Source organism: Halictus rubicundus, unplaced genomic scaffold (assembly GCF_050948215.1).
Source record: "Halictus rubicundus isolate RS-2024b unplaced genomic scaffold, iyHalRubi1_principal scaffold0304, whole genome shotgun sequence".
Lineage (NCBI taxonomy): Eukaryota > Metazoa > Arthropoda > Insecta > Hymenoptera > Halictidae > Halictus > Halictus rubicundus.
The window spans coordinates 66782-92170 of record NW_027488845.1 but is presented as its reverse complement, the minus strand read 5'-3'; the positions used below and the strand labels follow the sequence as shown (position 1 = coordinate 92170).

The 25389-nt window shown below is 35.9% G+C and overlaps 1 protein-coding gene and 1 long non-coding RNA gene across 2 annotated transcripts in view; both read right to left on the bottom strand.

Moving 5' to 3' along the window:
* The window catches only part of LOC143364153 (uncharacterized), a 218055-nt gene that overhangs the window by 167439 nt on the left and 25227 nt on the right, over positions 1-25389 (bottom strand). The window lies entirely within an intron of this gene.
* Positions 1-25389, bottom strand: part of LOC143364154 (potassium channel subfamily K member 6-like) — a 155179-nt gene that overhangs the window by 128969 nt on the left and 821 nt on the right. Inside the window, exon 2 of the mRNA XM_076804645.1 lies at positions 17685-17970. Within this exon, the coding sequence (XP_076660760.1) occupies positions 17685-17970 (286 nt within the window). The remainder of the gene's footprint in view (positions 1-17684; positions 17971-25389) is intronic.

Sequence of the window (25389 nt, the reverse complement as noted above, 5' to 3'; positions counted from 1 at the left end):
GCATGATGCATCGAGACCAAACACAGGCTAATTTAATGGTGATTTATGCGTTGCTGCGAAGACTGGCAGACCGTGCTGCCGAGACAGTTTGTTCGACTACAAATGAATTACCCTTTAGGATTGTAATGGATATCAAGGGGAATCGGAATGAAACGTGCGGGATCGAAAGAAATTTAGGGGAGGCCTGAACAGATTGATACATAGGAAGTTTTGATATGATCCTGTCTAGTTTCATCCCATGTAAAGGAGAAAACAGAAGCGTTCAATCAAAATGTTCAATTTACGTATTTCTTTCATTTCTGACCTTCAAAGTTATTGTGCTACGTATGAGTGAAATCATCTTGATCCACACTTCCATATGACATTAAAAAACATACAGCGTTATATTTAAAAAAAACTCAAGGCCACCTTCATTTCTCGAAAAATAATGTAAATACAAAAAATTGACACAGGTATTGACATCAGGTATGGCGAAATTTTGTCTCTTAGAGAAAGATAAATACGAATCGCATGAAGCACGTAACTACACATTACTAATATTCATCTGGATTCATAAATTCGCTACAATATTCTTAGTTAGTAGGAGTTCAGTAAAATAAAGTAGTCTCACGGAGCTGTACCTCCATTATGAAATGTAATGTAGGAGGCAGACGCGGAAAGGAGAGTTCGCGACCGCGGAGGAACACCTAAACAGGCATAAAAACGCCCAAACGAGGCCGTCGAACTCTCCTGCGATCAAAGAACGCGCGCGAGCATGTGTGTGCGCGTCTGCGTGAGCGTCGACGATGTTGTGACCGCGGCGTAACACAACAAACGGTAGCGACCGCGGGAACGAGCGGCGGGCGTTAGGCCGTTACCCTAACGTCCAAATCATATAAGAAAAGATCGAGAATGTCCGATGAACGCGCGGATAAAAGGACGCGTCCGCGCCGGGACGGGGGATTCGCGAAAGAACGATTATACGGTGAAGGCGAACGTCACGATACGATACGATCCGATACGATAATTACGATTACGACAAACGGCTACGAACACGGATTACGAACACGGATTACGAATACGGCTTACGGACTAGGTTTTCTGTTATATTCTTTCGGCGCGCGAAGTAATTGTGTAATTGTCTCGCTGTATTGTGATTATCGTCTACCTATCTGTTAATAAAGTGGTTACTTAAAAATACTGCTCTTACAGTAATTGATATAAAAATTTGACGAATTTTGAAACATATTTTTCACACCTTGTTTTCCTGTAGCAATAAATATACATTTTACATCATATGGAAAAGCTTGTAAGCGATTTCTGTGTCCATTTCTGTTCCATTTGAGTTCTAATAGAAAGCTCCATGTCGGTGACTACAAAGTGTGTCACAATATATGGCAATAATTTTGTCGGTAGCGGACAAAAATAATATAAAAAGTTCATAAAGTATTTGTCATATCTAACCTCGCTCCATTCCGGCGGGAAATGAAGAATTATAGGGTCAAAGTAAAATTTTTGCGTAGATTCATTCGTTTCGAAAACCAACTTTTCCCAAGCTAATTAGATTTTGATTCGACTACCGATAATGTTATTTACGAGTAGATCCCATGTAAACTGCTCTCAACGTTGATATGACGGACATTACGATGGACGTTGCAACGTGCGTCGCACAGTTCGGACAAAAGGCCTGTTTTCGGCACTTCTCGTAGTTTGGTTATTAATGTATATATAGAGGAAATTTTTAACAGACAATTATATTTACCAATATAGTTACTAATTTTAACAAAAAAAAAAAATTTATCATTAAAAATTACCAAATTTATGTTTAAAAACTAACAAGTTTAGAACAAAATTAATAATAAATTAACCATATGTAAAATTAACAATAATAAACTTAAACAAATTATAATACTAGTGAATAAAATGAATAAACCTAACAAAACGCTATTCGCTATCCGAGTCATTCTCAGTACTTTGATTGCGACCCAAAATCATTGACTCTCGTGATCTTGCACATCTCGATCTATCCTTACATACTTATTACTTTTTCAATAGTTATAAAACATATATTAAAAACAAATTAATAATATATAAAAATGATTGATATATAATTATTGCAAAATTGTATTATGCATAAAAATGGTTATTATATGATTATTATTAACAATTTCCATCCTAATACGCATGTTTTGCAAAAGAAATGTATTTCATATCGTGATATACACGAATATTGAACTTTCCCAGTAAATTCCCCACTGTAACTGTGGCGAACAAATGGCAAAATTTTTTACAACCAAATTTGTTTACAAATGTATACTTATTGTTAATTATTCACAGAAAATGAAATTTAACAATATAACTAATACATTTAAAAAGGAAATAACAAATTTTCCACGATAGATCCTAAAGGAAAGGTATGGACACTTCTTAAAAAGTTTATAAAATTGAGAGTCGCAAAAAGTCGCAGACAAAACTATGAGATTCTTAAACTATAATAAGTAATGTATCCGAATATGCATGAATCTCAGGATATATTTTGCCGTTTTTCTTTTATGTTAATTTGAAGTTTTATATGCAATTAACAAATAAAACCACCGTTGAAAATTTGTACAAAAAATAAATCTACTTTATTAAATGTATGAAGAATGCATATTCCTTGGTAAGCACTTTCCATTACATAGAATTATTATTGCACACTCATTTACAGTTAATATAATATTTTTCGATTTTTGGCACTTTAGAGAATGCCTCCATGGCCAAATTTTTTTACAAAAATCTAAATTTGGTTACTAATGCATATGTAATGGTAATTAGTCACAAAAAATTAAATTTAACAATAAAATTAATAAGTTGGAAAAAAAATTATTTTTATGCATAAAAAAATTGTTAAATGATTTTTAAATGAATAATAATATGAATTTCCTGCTAATATGCAATTCTGCCAAAGGAAATTTTCGTGCATCGTCAAATAAAAATGTAGTGAGATGTGCCGACTTGTCCGCACTGTGTGTCGTGGCGTTGCAATTTGTTTACGTAGTCTTTTATTATAGTCATTATACTTATTATGCGTACACCGTCGGCATAAACTCATCAAATGATGTTTTACATTTTTGTACTATAAAGCAGCAAAAATAAAATCGTAGATAAAGTTTTATGCAATCGTAGTAAAGGGGAAGATTCAATCTTCAAATCTGTAATAGACTCATTCAGAAATAAATATTTTGGTTCTTTAATAGACGTTTCAATTTGTAGCACTTTCGATCAGAAACGTGCCCTCAGTTTTTCACCTGCTATATCATGCAACAATATCCTAGAAAAAATGAGTGGCGGTTTACAAAGTAGAGGCTTTGAGCTTCAAAATTAAACCAAATTATATTATTGTACTATTTTTTAAAGGAAATTATCACAGTTCAAATATCAACTATTCCTCAAGAATCGGAAAGTGAGTGTTCAAATACTTTCTGGATCCACTATATAATTATTATTATTTATTTATTGCTTTAAACCAAATAATGTTTATATAGAAATTACCTCGGGAATCGCCTATTTCTTGTTCCTATACTCTTTCTGGGATACCATGCATAATTAAAAAAATTTTTTATAGTGTCGATCTTAACAACATGCGTGAAGGACATTGAAATCGGTGGAGATTGTAAATAATTGCAAACCTCCTTGTAGATATTTACTAGATTACTTTATTTAGATAGCAAGTGTACCAAGTCTCAGTTTTAGAAAATTGCTTCATAGTCTAGCATCAAACTAGACTTCTCCAATCGTATTTGGAATTAACGCTTCTGGGAAGTGCTAGACGATAAACTGGACGTACTCGAAGAATGCGTAGAGTAGATGATATACAAGGTACATCGTCCTTGGGAATAAAAATTGTGTTTGGTTCCTAGAGATCCGTATTTCCCAGGCCTTGGTCCTTGCGCAGAGACACTCGAACTGTTTTCTGAATACGTAATACCGGCTCGCGGAGAGGCAATCGGCCAAATATTTATGCGACCTCATATCGAGAAATACAAACAGACGATTCGTCTCTCGCGATACGTAAACCGGATTATGTGCCTGAGGGCCGGACCAGATTTATCGTAAGTGTCGCGTGATATTTGCAAATGGCTTTGGTATACAAACAGCTGCGGGTTCTAGGGAAACTTTTCCTAAGGTATCTCGGCTCCCTCGAGTATTTAGGAACCTGTGGCAAATGAAATTTCATGAATTTCCGTTCGGTAGCTCGATCTCTACCGATTGTCGATTAATTTTTATTTCCGTGGAAATTCTTGTGGAATATCCGACCGATATCCGAGCGGCGTTTGACTTGCGAGGAGAGCGGGGCTTTCGTCAAGGTGATTAGGGAAATTCTGTATTATAGATTACTGTGTTTCTCTTCTAAACTTGCATTTAGTTTTAGAGGAATTCTAGATTGTGATCCTCCAGGCTTTGGGAATACGATTCATAACAATCTTTTGCCATTTATATATTCTTAATCAATTTTCTCATTTTCTTATCATATTACGTAAACGATATTTACTATAGTGACATTGACTCAAAAATTGCTTGCAACATATAGAAAAACTGTCAATAATTTAAAGTAAAATAAGAAACCAAGCGTTCTGCCTGGACGGATCGTGGGTGCGGCTCGTTTTGCGTACCGTGGATCGATAAAGGGACTGAATGAAAACCGTCATAAGAAATAAACAGATGAGAACATTGTCGATATGTATACTAAATGCGTTCAATGAGTCCCACAAGTATTATATGTAAAGTGTTATATGTAAATATTCGTAATTGAAAGCAACGATAATCTTACAATACAAAATAATATTGAAAATTGTTCGATAAAACTACACAAATATTGCTCTCGAATTTATTCGATCTGCATTTATTATAAATGAATCGGTTCTCGTCGATTGCGCCAAAAAATAATGCGTTCACAATTTTTTAAAGCTACTCGTCGAGTCAATGAATTATACATTTGCAACGAGACACGTACGTCTCGTTGCTATCGAGTTTTCGACCAGGCCCGCGCCAATCAACGACTAGGACCAGCCGCGCGCCAATCCGCGAAACCGGCCCGGGCGCGGACCAATCGACGTGTGCCGAAGATTCGCGAACGAGCACACGAGGTCCGCGCTCGGGCTATAAAGATCGCGACGGAACCACACAAGAGCGGACATCAGATCGGGGCATTCTCAGTCTCGCGCTACCCCTCGTCGTGAGCCCACAAGTCTATACCTGACACCTCGAGCAAAAATTCGCAGGCTTTCGCCGTAAACCACTTCGCGCGCGCGCACCGCGAAAAATCACACGCGCACCGTAACGTTAAACCCAATTTCACCCCCGGACAACAACGACCATCACCTACTGCGGACCTCTCTCCTGCAATTCCCTCCGATCACAGTAATCAGCTGCTCCCCAAGCTGGAGCTTGGGGAGGAAGACTCCAAGAAACTGGGCCCATGGGCCAAAAGGCACTCAGCCATGAGTGACACAGACTGACACAGACTGACACAGCCATATACTCCTCCTCCTGGCAACCTACACAAGCCGCAAAAAACCTACAGGATGACCTAAACACCATCTCACAATACTTCCAGGACTGGAAACTCCAACTAAACGAAACAAAAACTCAAGCTATCATCTTCCACCCCTCCCGCAAAAAACCTACCCTGGCTCCAATCACACTCAACCAAATCCCAATCCCGTGGGTCAAACAAGTAATCTACGTCGGACTCACACTAGACCAAAAGCTCAACTGGGCCAAAACCATACAGGACCGAATCCACAAAACAAACCCGTTACTCAGACTCCTATACCCACTCATCTCCCATAAAAGCCCTCTCACATTAAACACCAAAAAACTCCTATACCAAACCTGCGCCAGATCAGCCCTCATATACGGACACCAAATCTGGATCACAGCAGCCAAAACACACCTCCAAAAAATCCAAACAAGACAGAACAAATTCCTAAAAATAATACTAAACGCAGACCAAGAAACCCCGGCACACATCCTACACGAAACATTTCAAATGCCCCCCATTTCACAATACATCACCGCTTCCCTACATACAGCTTTCACTCCCGACCACCCAAACCCACTCATAGCCAACACAACCCACACAACCTCTACCTCAAAACACGCAGATACAGCACCACCCCCAGAATGATTCAGCACACTCTCCCAAAACCCCCAAATAAACCTTAACCTAAACAAACCCCACCATCCCCCCACCATGTATACAGGTTTTTGAAAGTTTATCCAAGTATCCACTCATGAAGGTCATACAGACCCCTCCCCATCCAACACGCCGCCCATAACACCTCATCCCTCCACGTCTAATACAGGTTAAAGGGAATCTTCTCCCCAGGTACTGTACAACCCCACACGCAAGTGAAAAACAACTAAAAAAAAAACACACACAAGAGCGGAGTTGGCCTGGAGCAGCTCTCGGGCGAACACCCGAGCCCAGGTCCTCTCGCAGCCGCGCAGAAACGTGCGAGCCTCGGTGTATCACCGGACGAACACGCAGAAGCGCCGGGATCGGCCGAAGCGTACGTGAGTATACGTCCCCTACGTCGAAAACCGAGACCGCGAGTAGGTTCTGGGAGGCGGTCGGTCGATCGACGGCCTGTACTTTTCAGTGCACCGTCGTTTCGACACTCCGGCCGTCATCCCCACCCCTCGGGCCCGTTCCTGCACCCCGCGTTCCTGACCGGAGATTTCGCTTCGCGCTCCAGGAGTCTAGTCACCAACCGACCACGCCGGCATCGAGCCGTAGGCACTAGGTATACGGTCTGTGCATACGAACTCGGGCCGCGGCCATCCGGGGACGACAAACGGAGCGTCCCGCGAATCCCGCGAATCCTCCCCGCGAGCCCAGCCGACGTAAGGAACGTCGCCAATCCACAACCACGTGCTGGGCCGCGGCGATTCCCGATCACCTCGCCGAGGCGACCGCGCCAGAAGGAATCGTGGGGATTCGGGCCCGCGATGGGAACACCCGACCGCCGCGCCGAGTCTCTCTCGCACCGACACTAGGCGAGCCCGGCTCGCCCCGCGCTCCGCGCGCCGCCGAACACCGCGTACCGCACCGAATACCGCTCCGTTTCCTGCCGCCGCCGTCCACCGGCGGACGGCGCTCCGCCGAGAAATTCCGGGAACCGCCGCGAGGTTCGACCTCGTCCACCGATACGGAGCTCCGCCGCTCCCGCGTTAATACTAGCGTCTAGATTTAGGAAACATCCGTTCTTTGGGGTTAACGAATAGGTTAAGGGTTCCTTCGTTATTAGGGGTAACGAGTAGATTAAGAATTCGTTTAGTAATTAAGCTTAGACCAGTAAGTTGTTTTGCATCACGCACCGAGCGTCCACCTATAGTTTCTTTTCTTTTCTTTCGTGTACCAGGCCGGCCGAGAGGCGGATCCGAGTGTCGGACCGACCCGGACCGGACCCACCGGCAATCCGGGAGGAACCTAGTTACTCGAGTTGGATAAATATTCTTTTGTTTTTCACCGCAACCAGGTATTTCACTTATTCACCTGTTCTCCTCCCTCCCCAAAGAACCCTGGCCGCTGAGCCAATCCGGGGAGGGCTTACCCGCCTCGCTACGCTTCCCGTACGAGACGCGTACCGTTACACATTATTATTAATTATTAATTATGACATCTATGAGGAAAGTTTCTACGGTAATCACAAGCGTCACGAATCGCGTGTAACCATCGTTTCCGAAGCACGTTCATACCGCTCTTTATGACATTCCAGAAAGACACTCGTTGCCGCGACATACGAGCAGATCAAATTTTTCGAATACAGAGGCAACCAATTAAAAAGTTCGTTACTCGGAATAAAGAAGACGAGACTGGGGGTAGCTCGTCGTCGGGAACTTTTAGTTGGAAAACTAAGAGTTAATTTAGAAGAGGCTACCGACGAGACAAAACACGACAACGCTCGTACTCAACCGCGCCCGGGAATATAATTAAGTGCGACACGTTAATGCAAATTACTTCGTACCAGTAACTTCGCGTTATTCATTTACTCACTCATCCAAGTTACATTTCTATGTAATTGTTCCTGAAACTAGACATTTTTCATTTTCGTAGAAAGTAGTTCTTTGTGATTTTAAAACGACATTTTGAATGACTGTGTTGGCGAAATACTTTGTCGTGTGGTCCCTTATATAGCCTTTAAAAAACTCGATTAGTAGACAAAGTCAATTTAAAATTAATTCAAATCACGAATTTTGCATAAAGCGAGTTTATACACTTTTATTGTACGTGTGTAGCTTTTAATAAGCCTTTGTTATTCATTAATATTTAATTGTGCGCATTGCTTGTACTTCATGAGAATTATGGGATATCATTGTTACAAAATCATTTATACAATATCAATAATCTTTTTTTATTTAAAAATTTGTATTCCAGTTCTGGTAAATATTTATGATTTTACATAGAACTTGTGAAACATTATTTTCCAAGCAATAGTACTAATAAAGATTTATTAGTATTAACTATACAACAAAACTAAATGTTTTAGAAATATGAGATTATTTTTATTTACTAGTAGAAGTGCTATATCTTTTTAGTTATAAATGAAAAGTCGCTTTAGAAGGAAAATTGATCTGGTTAAATAATTATTACTCTGCGTGTACAGTTGTAATTATATTTACAGCTTCAAATAGAGACAACATGATTTTATTTTGTATTGACGTTGTTTTGTTAAGTTATTCAATAAACGCCCTGTAGCTTTTGATATTTGATTTCATCAATCATCAGCTGTCATATTACAAAGTACCACTGAGAAACTAAGCGTACGTTGTTTTTGTGGAAGCATTTAATCATATTCGGGTTGGTGGATATGGTTCCTGAAATTAATTCTAGTCTGGCTTTCACGTTAACGCGCGCACAGTTGTGATTGACCCAAACTTGGAAATGGTTGTATCGTGTTGTGCGAAATGCACAGCTTTATTCAATTATAATTTCTCGAAGCGAATGTGTCATTGAAATAAATGCATTGTACTGAATCTAAAATAAAATAACCATTATGTTTTACTTATTGCATTCGATGAAATTTGTTTATAACAAGACGACTAAAGAATTGTTTAAACGGTTTTATAACTGTTTTCATTTGTAGCCTTTTTACTGGCTGACTATACAATTGCGAATGCATACAAAGACATAATTTATTTATACCGATATAACACGACTCATCGTCATAGAGACATTCGTTAAATAAAGAGAAAATGAAAAAATCTGAAAGGTGATGGCGAACTTTAATGACGAATTAACTCGTCACTTCCAGTTAAAAGGTTAATTAAAAAATTCCTTATTCATGAGTTACATAGAATTCTATTTGTATATTAATTCACAAGATAACGTATAACGTAACTTTGAATATAATACATTTACACTTAAAAATTTTGTTAAAGTGATGACAATTTTTACATATACCTATATTACCTATATTAATCTATGTGAAAAATCTTAATCAAAGTGGAAGCACTGTATACTCCGTAAACATTAAGTGTATACGCTAAGAGTTTCTGAAAAAATGTGTTTTAAGAATGAAGTAAATATGTTCTTTATGCTAATTTTGCTTCCTCTTTTATTATATAGTGACCTCTAGCTTTTCAACACTTTGTTATTCTTGTTGGTTCTTCTCAAGGCAAATATAGAATGGAAATTTTGCATTCCAGTTATAGTTATATATGTTGTTTCATGATTACAAAATTTAATATTCTTATTTGAATGACTTTAACATAGTCTTTGGATATTCTTTTCAATGTTTATTGTACTTTGTAAATTCCTGAAAAGTATCATCAAAATACTTTTCAACATTCATAACATAATCTACATATGAAAATATGTCCTGAAGAAAGCTGTACTTGATAAGTAGTGAAAAATATGATGTGATTTTTCCTAAATAGCAATTTTTAAAACAAGGCTAAAAAATTTTAGACAGTACCACCTTTTCAACTGTACTATAAAAATATAAATACTGTATACATAAAATTTTAATATAATTGTGCAAACACTGTTAAAGTCAGAAAATAATTTATAAATTCATATTATATGATTTTACACGATATAATAATTACTCTGATATAATAACAAAAAGTAATTTTTAAGGTGAGAAAATGTCTGATTTAACAAAGATGATTCACCAAATTAACAAATTTTACTATTGGGAGAATATACGTTCTTGTCGAATATTTTATGAAAGATACCGGTAAATAGAAATTATTTTATGTTACGAACCCGAAATCCTACGGATTCGCTTATATTTATTTAACGGTTCATTTTAGAGGGCTTTTTGAAACGTAGTTCTCTTTATAAGACCTTCACCCTTGATAAAGTGGAACTTGAACATTTTTGTGACATATAATTAAAAAAAAAGAAATATATGCAATTTCCTGTAAAATAATATACAATTAAAACAAAGTAAGTTCCGCAAGTTCAAAAAAATTCATATTTTTCGTTAATGTTCGTTGAAAAGTTAGTTAGTTTTCGATACAGTCAATACTTTTTATACATATATATAAGATATTCGAGAAAAACGATTTTATGAACATTTAATTAATTATTTTAATGTTTAATGGCCCGGGGCACGTTATCCCGTTATTCGCAGGTGTTCAAACTATGCACAGTTTTTTTTTATTAGTTGGTACATTCTTGGGGAGAGGGGAGCATAAACAAAATTCAAAAGTCGAAAATAAGAGCCACCCTGGTATGGATCCTATGAATGAACAAAATATTGTACATTTGTAAGAACTTCAAATGTATTTGGTATCATTTTATAATTAAATTGAATCATCTATCTAGTTCTTGTGAAGATAATGGTGCTTTTCTTAAAGTTTAAATCGGAGTTTAAATTTGTCCCATCTTGTGACTGGCCATTTTCCATCTGCGAAAGGAAGTAAAAGAAACTGGAGGAGTTGGGTAAGGGATTAAGACAAAATAAAGGTTCGACAGAAAGTTGAGGGAGGGCTTAGACGATAGAGAAAAATAGAGAAAATGAAAATTAGTAGAATGGTAAGGTAGAAATCTCAAAGTACAGTGAGAAAGAAAATCGTGAAGAAAGTATCGATGAGAGAAAGAAAGATTTAACAATGATTCTATGATTCATGTTCTATGATTCTATGATTCTATAGAATGACGAAGCGACGTTTTTGAGATCTTGATGCTAAAAACAAAGAAAATAAAAAAAAAAATTACAATCAATTTTTGGTATCTATCTTTTTTATAATCAACTAATATTGTACACTGGATATTTATTTAAATTTTAAAAGAATTGAACACACTGGATCTCTGAAATGGTGAATTAGTGGCGAATTATTGTAACTCTATGTGCATTTGTTATGTCAGATTATTCTCACAAACTGTACACAGCTGATCAATAAATAAAAGTGCATATACCATTTTTAAGTGATGTATTAGAAAGACTTTATTCAACTTTGTGTTCTTTTTACATCTAAAAATAAACCTTTAGATTAAATTAATTAGATTTTGTGTATTTATAGAATATGTAGTTTGTAGAGATTTATTGTTAGTAGAATTTCAAGTTGAAGACAATTCAATAAAAATTTAATCCTAATAAAATAAACAAATTGTTGATTTCATTGTTTTAGGATGACAAAGTGTATAAGAATCACCTAACAGGTATTGCAAAACGATTTTGGTGTTCGACAGTGTAATCTTATATTACAGGTAATACAGACGAATTATTTTCCTAGACAAACAAATATGAAAATTCATAAAAAATTTACATAGATTTTTTTACATTTGTAAGAAAAATTCGAGCTACAGACAGTCAATAATAACTAGATCGCTGATTTTATGCATTTATGACAAATTGGTCGAGTACAAACCTGAAAAGGTATTAGATCATTTTCAAGTAATTCTTCTATTATTTTTGACTTTTTGAAATTTACCAATTTACCTTTACTTTCCTACAATTGGCCTGGGCAATTTTTATTCTGAATAAAGATCCACAATCTAATAATAACTTCCAGAAATTTTGTACTAATTTATCAAGAGTGATTTCTTACAGTAACCATGTAATCACACTAACCTATATTAATATAAGCCTCACCCTTTTTCGAGTATTGGTGATCGAGTGTACGTACATATGTTTGTACGAGAAAGACATATTTTTATGACTTCCACTCATTAAACCAAGTCGAAGACTACCATGCGAATTTGCATATATACCGTACCCTCACGCATACAAAGCGCGAGTAAAGAGCTTCCGTGGCGTAAGCCAGCCGAATATCCGCAGTATAAATCGCCGATGCATTAGAAAGTCAGAAAAGGAGTAAGCGAAATATATATTCCAACGATAATTCGATAAGCTGCTTCGTATTCCCATTCGTTCCTCCATTTCGTTTCACCTCGATTTTTTTCTGGCCCTCTCCTCCCTTTTTTTTCGTAATATCCACAAAACGCATAAACTTCCAATCTGTTTCAGTAATAACCAGAGTAAACGATCGGACGTGACGTCACTCGGTTCGAACATCGGTAAGCCGGACCGGTTTGGAATTGTCGAGCACCGAGTCGATGGTAGGCGGGTTCTGATATTTAAAGCGGACAACAGATGTCCGGCCGAGGTCGGTGGCCATTACACGTTAATGTTGGACTTTGTTTGCCTTAAAAATTGATGCTGGCCATACTAGCCTTCCTCCCCCTCCCCAACCACTGTTTCACCCTTCCGGCCCCGCCGACCATTGACTCTTGTTGCTTCCACGCTATTTTTCCATTGTGCATTCCCACCCGCCATCAAATGAAAATCGGTCGATATCTGCATGTGCGAAACCAGTAGGTTTTGGCAGGGATCGTCCGGGCGTGAAATTCTTCGTCGTCTCATTTCGTATTTACGAAGGGGATGACCACTTACCTTTGAAGCGTCACGCGGCACTTGAATGTTTAATCATCCGATTAATTGTCTGTTTAAACTGTTCGGCCCGGTCTGGTCTACCGTTTCAGCACGGTGTTTATTCAAGGACATACTATCTATGGCGGAACACACTCATCTTTAGGCTACTTTGAGTCTTGGATTGCATAGTAACGTTTAACAAACTTCTCAACAGTCATATTTGATCGTGGAACGTGCTGGACGTGCTCTACGCTCTGTTATTGCTGTAATGCAACCGTATTCATAGCAATGTACTGTTTAGCGTTCTCTAAATTGAGTTCAGAAAATTAGATAGGACTGATGCAACTTTTATCATTTACAGTGGGGGATCATATAAACTGTGGATTTTATGCATTTATGACAAAAACTTCACTCTTTGGGACCAATAAACACGCATAACTTTCGAACTAGTGAATTTGACTCATTAAAACTTCGATTTTTAGCATTTTCAAGTCAAGATCTACAGGATAATAGAAAGGAAGTTAAAAAATTTTGGTCCCAGAAGGTGAAGTTCAACCGAATTTAACCCTTTCGTTACCATGGACGAGATATCTCGCTACCACTATGTCGCGTGTATAACGCTACGGGCGATATATTTCGCGTCAAAACGGTCGTTACTCAACGTCATGGACGAGATATCTCGCGTTGCAGTTTCTGTTTCGTGCTGCTATGGACGAGATATCTCGCGTATCGTTGATATGGTATCTTATACTAGAGAATCTGGTACAGACCTGAATATTTCGACGAACATTGCGCCGAACAGCGCGCCGAACAGCGAACGAAACGCAAAGTCGACATTCATTTCGGCGCGATTTTGCGTTTCAGACGCTGTTCGGCGCGCCGTTCGGCGCGATGTTCGGCGCGATGTTCGGCGCGATGTTCGGCGCAATGTTCGTCGAAACGTTCAGGTTTGTACGAGGCCTTTGATGTACGTCGAAAAACCGACAAGCGATGGATCGACCGCGCGCACGAACGCAAACGGGTGGTTCCATTTAAAAAAGTCAAGGTGACCTTGATATCTTTAAAAAAATGACATAAAAACAAAATTTTTTTTGGCATCGTGTCAGCTCCATTGTACCATTCAACTTTGTCCTTACCATATTTTACATACCTTAAGAAACAACAAAGATATTTGAGGTGCAAACGTTAGGTGACTCACCCTGTATATCATTACGTGTGAAAACAAGATAGGAAAAACCTTCCTGACGCAAGTATCTGTTACTTCTGATAATCATTAAATCTATAAGTTCATGGTTAAAAAATGGTTGAAAAATAGAACAAGGGCTACTATTGACTGATAAGTTCGTGTTTCGATAAAACGACCGTTTTGACGCGAAATATCTCGTCCGTTGCGTCGTACACGCGACATAGTGATAGCGAGATATCTCGCCCATGGTAACGAAAGTGTTAATATGACTGGTACATTATATACAACCGATTAAAATTATTAACAGAAAGTATAAATTTTTATGAGACCCCCTTTTCTCGTAATTGATTCTGTCAAATTTAATTTGGCATAAAGTTCCGCAATCAAACAGTAATAAAACTATTAGAGCTACTAGCATAATTTGACGAATTTATATTTAAACAATTCATTTTTGTATGCAAATATAGCTACACTGAAATCTTTTTATTTTTGTTAAGTATTTTGGGAAGTATTAATGTGCAAATATTTGTTTAACAATACTGCAGGCCACATTATAAAGCGATGTAACCTTTCCTATACAAGCTTTCTTCTCAACAAAACTATTGTTAGTATTTTGCGGTGATCGTACCTGTAAATTTTTCATAATTCCTATTCGTGAGACAAGTTAAGCGTGATATACGATTTCTGCACCCAACGAAATTATAATTTCCATTAAATATAAGGAAAAAACATAAGTTGTAAGAATTCTTTTTTGCAATATCTGTGGCAATGAAAGAGTTAATCAATTTTATTGAAAATTTGTTGAAGGATTAGTTGAATATCATTTTCCGAAAGACATCAAAACAGTAAAGGATAAATATAATAGAAATAAGTTGATAAATTGTTGCATTTGTTAGTGTATGTTGGGCATCTTCACTCAAAAATCAAATTACAAAAATGATGAGTTGTTGGATACTTGCACTCACATTTAAAGAATCATATTATTCACACTACCAATGACAGATTTTCGTCAATAAAATTACATATGTTACGTGTGAAATGGTGTTTCAACTCCTAGCTGATAAATCAACATATTGATTAAAATGAGTACTACTGTAATTAATATATTTTGTTCCAGACTTTTCATATAGCGTATGTGTCTGTGCGCAAGTAATGCTATTTATAAATAATAGGAAGGCAGGCATTATAATGCCTTTGTCACGTGTCATGCGAAGGCTTAATAGCGATAAATTTATAAATTTAACATTGGATTTACGAACATTTTCTGCCTATATTTACTGAAATACGTATACAAACGCATATAATATAGAAATATTCGAAATAAAAAAGTATAAATAATACACATTTCGCTGATTAAAATTTACGTAAATCCTCCTTGATAACCCAAATGGATTCTGTGATTCTATTGTTAAAAATTGTATTGCCTATAGGACACCTTACGAATTGTACTTGTTTATAGTAGCTCCTTCGGTAGTGGCATAATTTACCATTAGTCAGGCATCTCTCCTATTGTACCAAGTTATACACTGGCGGGCAAAATAAAGTTTCAATAGTAACGATCACAATTCTTACAAACTGAAATTTTATTTTAAAGCAGTAATGAATTTTTTATAAATACTTACATTTTATAAAATAATGCAAACGCTCAAATTACAAAAGGGAAAGTCAGCGAGCAATGAGAGGACGAGTAAACACGCGTTCTTTCGACAAAAAGGGGGTAATTGGATGACAAATTGGCCAATGTTCTAGTCTGCCTTGAAATAAATACCATCGACGAAACGCTGGCGCAGCGAAAGAACGTCGCAGCAAATTGTGCAAGTTAATTTCGAGCGGGCGAGAAATTTTCAATCGGTCGGCAAAAATCATGGAGGCGAAATACTAGAGTTTGGCGACGAGATTACACGCCCGTAAGAACTTGGCGTCTAACCGGTTAAATAATGTACCCCGGGTAAAACGGGCGAAAACCCGGCGTTGAAATCAGAGGAGATAAGTATCTTTCGCTACCACCCCCCCCCCCCCCCCCCCGCCGCGGTACCATTATCGCTATCTTGTGTTACTGGCTGCTTCACTGCCACCGTCTAGAAATGTTATAGTATTTGCCTCCAGTAATTATTCGTTTCTGAACGGGCTCCTCATAGTTTACCAGTCGCGTTGGTCTATCGACCTACTAATTACATCGCGCCGTAACGTTTGCAATTTTCTTGGCCTGGTTTCCGCCTGTATGAAGCGGCACAGCCCACGAGAAAATATTGATGATAAACTCACCATTCTTACGTTGAATGGTTATTTCGCTGATTGCATGCCAGCACAAATTGCATTAACCCATTGTGATTTGGCTCGAATAATGGTAATATTTTTAAGGAGATAGTCGAATTCATTCCGCTCCCCGGGTTCAATTACTTTGCGTATTTGCTTCCTATGGATCAGACTACAAGATTTGTTTTCCGTGGAATTTACGGTTCAGTGATTTTATATATAAAATATGATTCTTGAATTTTATACACAGGGTGATTACCACATATTATCATTTCGAATTTACATGATTATTTATTATTCGTAGCGGAAAATCGTTCACGTAGAGTTGAATGGTATCAAGAGGGGCACATTCTGACAATAACAGATTTTTTTTGTAGGTGGACGTGCAGAGAACATATTAAGGTCATTCACTCTTTTTTAAAAATGGAAACATATTTTTTATTGCACCACTTAATGTATCTTAGTTGGTTTTATACAACTGACTTGCTTTAACAGTGATTAATAACGAAAGTGGACGCACGAGTGCGGGGTAAACAAAATATATAGCTCCTAGCGAGGACAAATGAAAAGAAGAAGCGAGAAAGTATATTTCACGACTTTTGTTTATAAGTATATATATATATTTGTTTTAAATTTCTGTTCGCTTTGAATTACTAATATTACTAATATTAGAAACATTAGATTTTATTAAATATTGTAGTTAAAAATGTTTGTAAAGTAATGTAAAAATTATACTTTATTTCTTAAATATCTATGTGCTTAAATTACAAATGTAACCTATCCTCAACGTTAAAGTTTCGAAATTTGATAACAAGATAGAAAACCTAATATAAATAAATAAATTAATTAATTAATTAAGTATTAAGGTTTATTTGTGTTACGTGTTTTATTAAGTGTTTTATAAAGTCCCTATTAAGTGTTATTTCTTATTTTCTATCTAGTTCTCTTCATTCCTACCTAGCATGTATTTGATGTCAGTAATTAGTATATAGAACATCATATGTTTGACAATTCGGTGGCAAATATAGTTCATTTATCACATGCCATAGCGATGAAACAGCATTGCCAACGAAATTATTTTCGGCTTTCTCCTTCAATTAATTTATCCTAAAATCCATGTAAACCACAATGGTGGGAATACCCTACAATTATCATAGAAGTGACTTACTAATTCAAAGGAGACCCATTACCGCGGCAATAAAATTTTACTAAGTATTTCAAAACCGTTTTTCGAAGAACAAGAAATTATTGTGACCATAGTCAATCAACAACATAAGCAGCCCCGGTTTTGGAGCAGTTGCTGATACCGAAGTTACAGTAATCGAGTCACGAATTCAATGAGGACGACGTCCGCCGTGACACCTAATATCACGTTAATGCAGTTAAGTACTTACCGATCGAAGTCGCCACCGTGAGAGAATACAAGAATGCTTTGGCGAAGTTCCATTCGTACTCTGGGGCACGTCGCTCGGTCACAGGATCGCTGGCGGAACTTCCAACGTAGGTCCCGACGTTCTGGGTCGCCTTCATGTCCTCGGTGATCCTCTTCACTAGTTGTTCCTGAAAACGTGCGATCTCCTGCGCGGCCAGCCTAATCCAATTCTCACGGTAAAGAACGTTCAGGCTCTCCGTGATTATCCAAATGTTCTCCACGGTCTTTGCTCTGGCCTCGTAATTAACCTTAACACGAGAAAACGTCCCGTTGAAATATTGCACACTTAAATCCAACCGAACGTATTTTAAATCTAATTCCTAACCCATCGCGCTCGGAGCTATTTTAATTCCAAAACCAAATTTTTCTTCCGACCCAGAATATTTCCATTTTACACGATTTTGTTCATTTTATTCGTACGGCACTGGTTCAATTTACACGCACAATACTGAAATGTTTACTAGTTTATAAAATAGGAATTTAATAATGTAAGAAATATTTTGAATAATTATATGCCCATTTTTAGTGGCAACTCAGAGTCGCCACTCGAGTGCGAAGGGTTAACTTAATTTTAGTTCTCAATGAGGTTTATTTATAAAGTTCCCTGTCCTTACAATAAATGAAATAGGCTTCGTAGTGTGAATGTCCTACAAAATTAGTCTACTGACTAGACTGCTGATCTTAGTAATAGAAACTTATTTCTATTTTTAATAGTTTTAATAGGTCAGAAGTGATGTAACAATATCCGTAAATTCTTCTCATGTATTTATCACTTTATATTCCACCCCATTCTTGTCATAAATGCATAAAATCCGCAGTCTACCAATGACAAAACTTTTTAATTATTTTATTAAGAATCTTTTACCAATATATTCGCGACATTTTTTTTATTAAAATGAGTCCAAACATGCTATAATTTGAAGCATATCCGCTTGTTCAATTGACGTTTCAGTAGAGCCTCGATTATCCGAACTGATGATATTTGAATTCTCCATTATTCAGATACGTGGTACACATGTAAACAGTTCAGTCCGAAGTGATTCGTGCACAACAAAATTTATTGTATAAATTAGTAAAGATTTGACAGAATGAACGCGCAACTCCACTGACTGGTACTAATCGATCGGTAATAATCGAGGTTTTACTGTATCGTCAATTATATAAGAAAATATAATCCAAATTGTGTCATGTTTGGTGTCATTTCAATCAGAAAAATATCACAAATATATTGATAAAACTTTCCTAAATAAACTTATTAAAGAAAAATATTTCATTATCAACAAACTTTATGAAGAAGTAACATTTTTTAAAATCAGAGTCGTAGAAAGTAGCATTTTTACCTATTTTAATAATTTGTTTATTTCATATTAAAAACCGTATTTTACGAAAATAGCTAGGTGCCATGTGCCGTCCTGTCTGATACCTACACGGTTTTGTAATGAACAAAATTTTATTCTACGACATAAAACGACTGCCACAATTTTCGAAAATGTAGAGCATTTTACTATAGGTAAAATTTTGAGAGCAGTACGTCTTGAAGAATTAAATTTCTAACAAAAATAAGAACTGTTCATGACCATTGAATTTTAATCTCCACTTGGGTGCAATGCACACTGTAGAGGTACAGGTAGAAACTCAATTATACTTGTGAAAATAAAGAACGATATAAAAGTATAAAGAGGAAGAAATGCAAAAAAAGCATTAGAGCTGGCTGCAAAAATGCCTTCTATATTTCATTTTAGACTGCGAACACCGCAGTGTTGTTTTAAAGAACATTGCGGCAGATATTGCATATGCGTTTATACAGGGTGAGTCTCGTAACGTGACGATCTCAAATAACTCGTAAGTTATTTGTTGTACGAAAAAATGTTGCGAACAAAAGTTGCATGGTTTTTTGAGGGACATACAGTGTTCTAATCTGATTTTATTACTTTGCTTTTTTATCGAGATATGAGAACCACCTTCAATTTTTTGAATGAAATGTCTAATATTTTTTCTCAAATTCGGATAAATTATGAAATTCTGCGAAAAAAAGTATTGTACAAAGTGGGACTATATTTATATGGTATAGAACACACTGTGCTGAGTAAAAAAGCCTTAGTAAACATAGGTCAAAGGGTGAACCGTTTCTGAGACATGAATATTTTTGTTTGCTAGCATTATGATCAGCTTACTTACTTCCTTGTAACTTCCTTGTTACTTTCTTCCTTGTGTTGACCTTTCGACCTATGTTTCCTAAGGCTTTTTTACTCAGCACAATGTGTTCTATATACCAAATAAATATTGAATGGTTTTTTTAACACCCTGTATGTACATATATTTTTGAAAGCTCAATAGAACGGTTGAAAACGTCATACAGTAATTGAGGGATCATTTTAAAAGAGAAGCTTCAGTTCTTGGGTTCAGGCATGACAAAAATTTTTCCATCTCCATAGTGTCGTTTGAATTCGCAAACTTTTTGACGAAAAGACTATAATTCCCCTCCCTGCTACATGATGTACAAATATTAAAGCCACAAACTAACGAAGAGTTCTGAAAGTACAGCCTTCGATAACGCTTTAATATGATTTCAGGTGGATCGTTGATCAATTTTTTTTTTGTCAAATTATGATTGTGTTGGTACGACGTCAGCACCAATCACCGAATGCAACCATCGCATTGCGTTTGAGTTGGTATAACTGCCGCGTCGAGCGGTCTTCCCGCGTTTTCGTCGCGTCCTCCCACTACTCTGCGAGAGACAAAGTTATATCTAATTAAAGGTTTTTCTAACACACAAGTGTTCTCATCACTGTGCATTCTTGATCCCTAATCCTAACAGATAGTTTATATACCAGCAATTGAAGATCTCAGGGCAACAAATGGTTAGCTCGATTTCGACGTGATGGTAAAAGAACAAATTCTTTCGATAATTCGGTGCAACAAACGGTCATATCATGAGATGTTTGTAACTGTTTGTTGCCCCGAATGTTTACAGTCGCTCAGACTATTTGTTACTCCGAACGATTGATCTAAGTGGGCAGTCACGTCGAAATCGAGCTGACCGTTTATTGCCCTGAGCACTTCAATTGTCCAGCAAAGAATTATTTCAGTGTCTGGAAATTACGTGACCAATTTCAAATCGGTGTATAAGAAGCAGAATCAAAATTTGAAATAATAAGAATAAAAAGTTGAGAAGTACGAACATTGTTGTGAAGTTATACATAGATAGACTGCGGATTTTATGCATTTATAGCAGAAACGTAAATAAAATACAGAGTAGTGAATACATAAAAAAGAAGGGTATAATCCTACATTATTTTCAATTTATTATAATTAGTAAAATAAGAAACACCTTTATTTCACTCCTGCTTCTTACAATTAATGAAGAAGACTGTTATTTTGCATGAACATCTGCAGTTCAGCTATAGGAATTTCAGTACGAGTTTTGTATTTAAAAGTAGAAGGCGTGTTATTTTTTCATATTTACATCTAATAATCTTAGGATTTGATTTCATATATTTTATATCTCAAAAATATATTATTAAAACTATATATTCTCTTTTAAATTTTTAATAACTTACACATTGTTCCTTTATTTTCATACAAATGAACCCATAAACATATGTATATCAACTTGGAACCTAGTTGGTTTATAAACTATTTGAGGTAACAGCAAAGCCTATTGTGTTTTGTTCTCTGGTAAAGCTGTTTATTTACTTTTCTAAATGCTTATAGCTTGTGGCTTAGATATATATTCTTTGTGATTAGAACTTCGTTGTTAATCATAATTTGTTAGGAGAAAACGATGCGCAATTTCACGTGCAGCTCTGTCAGAAACAAGTTGTGGCCTACCCTTTCTTGAAGAAGTTGACACACTACCATAGGTTTTCTTTATTCTTGCAACCATCGTATGACTTACACCACATTTCACTGCAATTTGCCTTAGTGAAAAACTTGTATCGCAAAATGCAATGATACTGTTTCTTTTATCTGCACTAAGTGCTTTCATCTTGACTTAGGCGTGTCAACTAACTTTCAAATAGGAGAAAAACTGTGTAAACACCAGTCTAAACGTGTCTTACTATAGTTGGCTATCAGTGTTTGTCGACAATTTCATTTCCCTAGCATTTGTGTACTATCTTGACTGTTTCTGATGAAACGTGCAAAACTGTAAACATTGCTTCAAATCCTTATTTTTGTAAAATATTATATGTATTGTTAATATTATCTAACATAAACTGTTACATTTTGTTTATCTATAATATATAATAATTATTATTACCATATAATTATTATTACCTAAGCCTTATCATTCAATTGAAAAATAGGTTGTATTATCACGTTTTATGTAAAACCAACGAAGTGTGTTTACACTTTTGCTCGTCACTGTATGTGTTGTCAATTCGGCTTAAACTTGTGTCTCTAACGTAGGGCATAAAAGTTTAAAGGAGTGCTATCGTCAGGGGCCACGAAATTTAAGACTAGTGACAGTGAATAACATCGTGAAAGTGGATATATTTTTGCAGCATACGGGTCCCTGCAGGACGGGTTTGACTTTAAGGGGGCCGGCAGGCATTTGGCCTTGACTGGCACGCTATGTTACGCTGTGCATTTTGTTCTAGACATTTTACGTCTTAAATAAGTAAGTAATCAATTAAAAATGCATACCACCGTGTTTGTACATGTCTTTGCTACGTCTGTCCAGAGCCTTTTTTTCGATACGAACACTAAATCTCTCGAAATGGAGAGAATCTCTCTGCGGCAGCCAACTTGTGACGTCATACTTGCTTCAGAAAGCGAGTTTTCTGCCGAATATTACAAATTACTCCACGATGAGGTAGAAATTCGCAATTTGGGCTCTGGACAGACGTAGATTGGACTTTTAGGAAACACAAGTGACCACTTTTAAACTGCTCATTGCAATATTGAAGCGTCAATTTGTCAAGATTTTGACCCTTGCAAGTTCATATACGTATATTGCAGAGAGATTCTCTTAATTTCGAGAGGTTTAGTGTTCGTATCGAAAAAAAGGCTCTGGACAGACGTAGCAAAGACATATACAAACACGGTGGTATGCATTTTTAATTGATTACTTACTTACTTAAGACGTAAAATGACTAGAAAAAAGGCACAGCGTAACATAGCGTGCCCGTCAAGGCCAAATGCCTGCCAGCCCCCTTAAGGGAGGAAGAAAGTGAATGGGACGCTAGATCGATAAAACTTCGTTGAAACGAACTTTAACGGGAAAATGCGCAGATAATTCGATTGTCTTCGACTTCAATGGGAGATCACTGAAGATAGAAAAAAGGAGTAATAATAAATATAGTATGATAAATCGAGATCCATTTATGTCGATGCGAGTGAAAACGTAATAATGAAATGAAGGCGATACGCAATTGGCAAAAAGATTATGTTTTGCTGAAAATTTCTTTGATTTCGATTATATTTTATTTAACCCTTACGCCAATAACTGGGTACCCGGGAAATTACTTTCAGATTCTTTTTAAAACTTTTTTAATGTTTTTGTTTACCAATAGTAAGACTATTATAGGTTTTTATGTTGTTGAGTGAACACAGATTAACTTATATTTGGGGCGTATTCGTTGAAACTTTCAAATGCAACACCATTGAACATCATCATACATTTTGGTTCTTGACATAAGGGTTAATTTTCATACTTTAGCAACATCTGACTTTTGCGATTATTGTTCTTTCTTCGACGTAAGGAACACAAATATTTGCGATCTTATCCGATCTTATCGGAAATAACAATATAATAACGGTAATATAACAATGTGATGGGCAAAAATTTGACTAGAAACTGCAGCTTTAAAATTTGTTTCTGCACCCAATTTCTCGAATTTCCCTTATTCCTCCGATCACTGTTCCATTGTTAAATTCAATAAAAAGTAAATATTTTCAGTTTGATAAAACGCACTAATTTAATAGTTTTAAACTGTATTTATATTCTAACTTTTCTTCGCAAATGGTCTTTTTGGGAATTATTGCGTGTTACCTCGTTTCTATTTAATGAAACGTTTCCCCATTGAATAATTTTATATTCCGAAATAATTGCTCCAGTTCAAAGAATACGTATACACGCGCGCACGCCAAACAATGCAAACCAAATTAGTTGTTTATGCCAGCAATTGAAATTGGATTACTCTGATGTTGACATGTTTGCTTCATTTTCATTTTGACCCCTCATTGAAATGAAAATAAGATTATAGAAACATCGCATTTGTTACTGCAAATATAGGGAATTTAAAGCGAATTAATTGCGCAGCAAATGTACATTTCTGGTATTCATGCGTTTGTGGAAAACGTTAATAGACATTATTGCAAATTGCGAGCGAAATATTCTTCCCTATGATTGGATTACTTCTGTGTATGCAATTAATAACCGAACTATGTGTGTGCATTCACGTACACAATCTTCTCGTTTTTATTTCAGTGTTAACAATTGTATACCCAAACTATTACTTGCATACACTTTTTTTATATGGACGTATATTTCTTTCTAATTAATTACTGAAAATGCACCCAAAAATTGTTTTCTTTCAGTTGTATTTCATTTGATTAATCTTACCAGTTACTAACGAGTGGTATTGAATAAAAAAGCTTATTTACAAATCATATTAGTGGCAGGATTCTTCGACCAAACTATAGCAATTGGACAATTGAAAAATTCTAATTGAAAGTTGATAGTACGACGAAGTAGATTTAGATTTACAGTAATTACTGATTTATTAGATAGGAAAACTATGTTCATCCAGACTTTCTGGTTATAAGATTTTACTAAATCGTAGCGTATCCTACATAAAAAATATATAAAACTGTTACGAAATAATCCATTGGTTTTTCATAAAATGAGGACGAAAAAATTAAGCATAGAACAAATTTTGTGCAAATTTTGGAGGAATACGTATTATTTATTCACAGTATTAAAAAGTATAATATAGAAAAGTTTAATACGTTGTCATACTACTTCATACCGTTCTATAATTTCCATGCATTGGAGAATAGTAGGATATTTTATATTTAGCAAAGGAACAAAAGCAATCATCAATTAATTAATATTTTTTTTAAATATCAACTCTTCAGTTCCATTCTTTCAATTAACACGTAATGCTATATTTCGTTTTAAAAATTCGGTAATTAGACGTGGTGTATTTGCAGGAAACCCGTGATTCAAAATCTCTGCTGCAATATTATTTTTTACAGGAAAGCTGTCAAAAATTTATGAAGTACGTTCAGATAAAATTTATAATTATTAAGCGAAATATAAACACTCATTTGCAACAAGTTACAACAAATATACGCTGCGAATGCAACAAAAAGCGACCAATTTCATTTAAAATAAAATTGAGAAAATTTTCAGTTCATGGATCTGTAAATAAAATAAAGTTACAATTCAACGTAATTATTTTTACGCTAAAGGCACAATAATTTTTCATAACATCGACAATAATATTTTGAATTATTTAATTATTAATAATCTGCTGCAATTGTTTTTATTACAAATATAGATCAGAAAAGTATTTTACATGATTACGTTGTATTTGATTTTAGATGTTGTTAGGAACTGAATAATTTTTTATTTCCATATTTAAAATATGGTATTAAAATACGATAGTATGTAACATTTATAACGTAATAAGTAAAATTGTACCGTTTTGAGGGATACA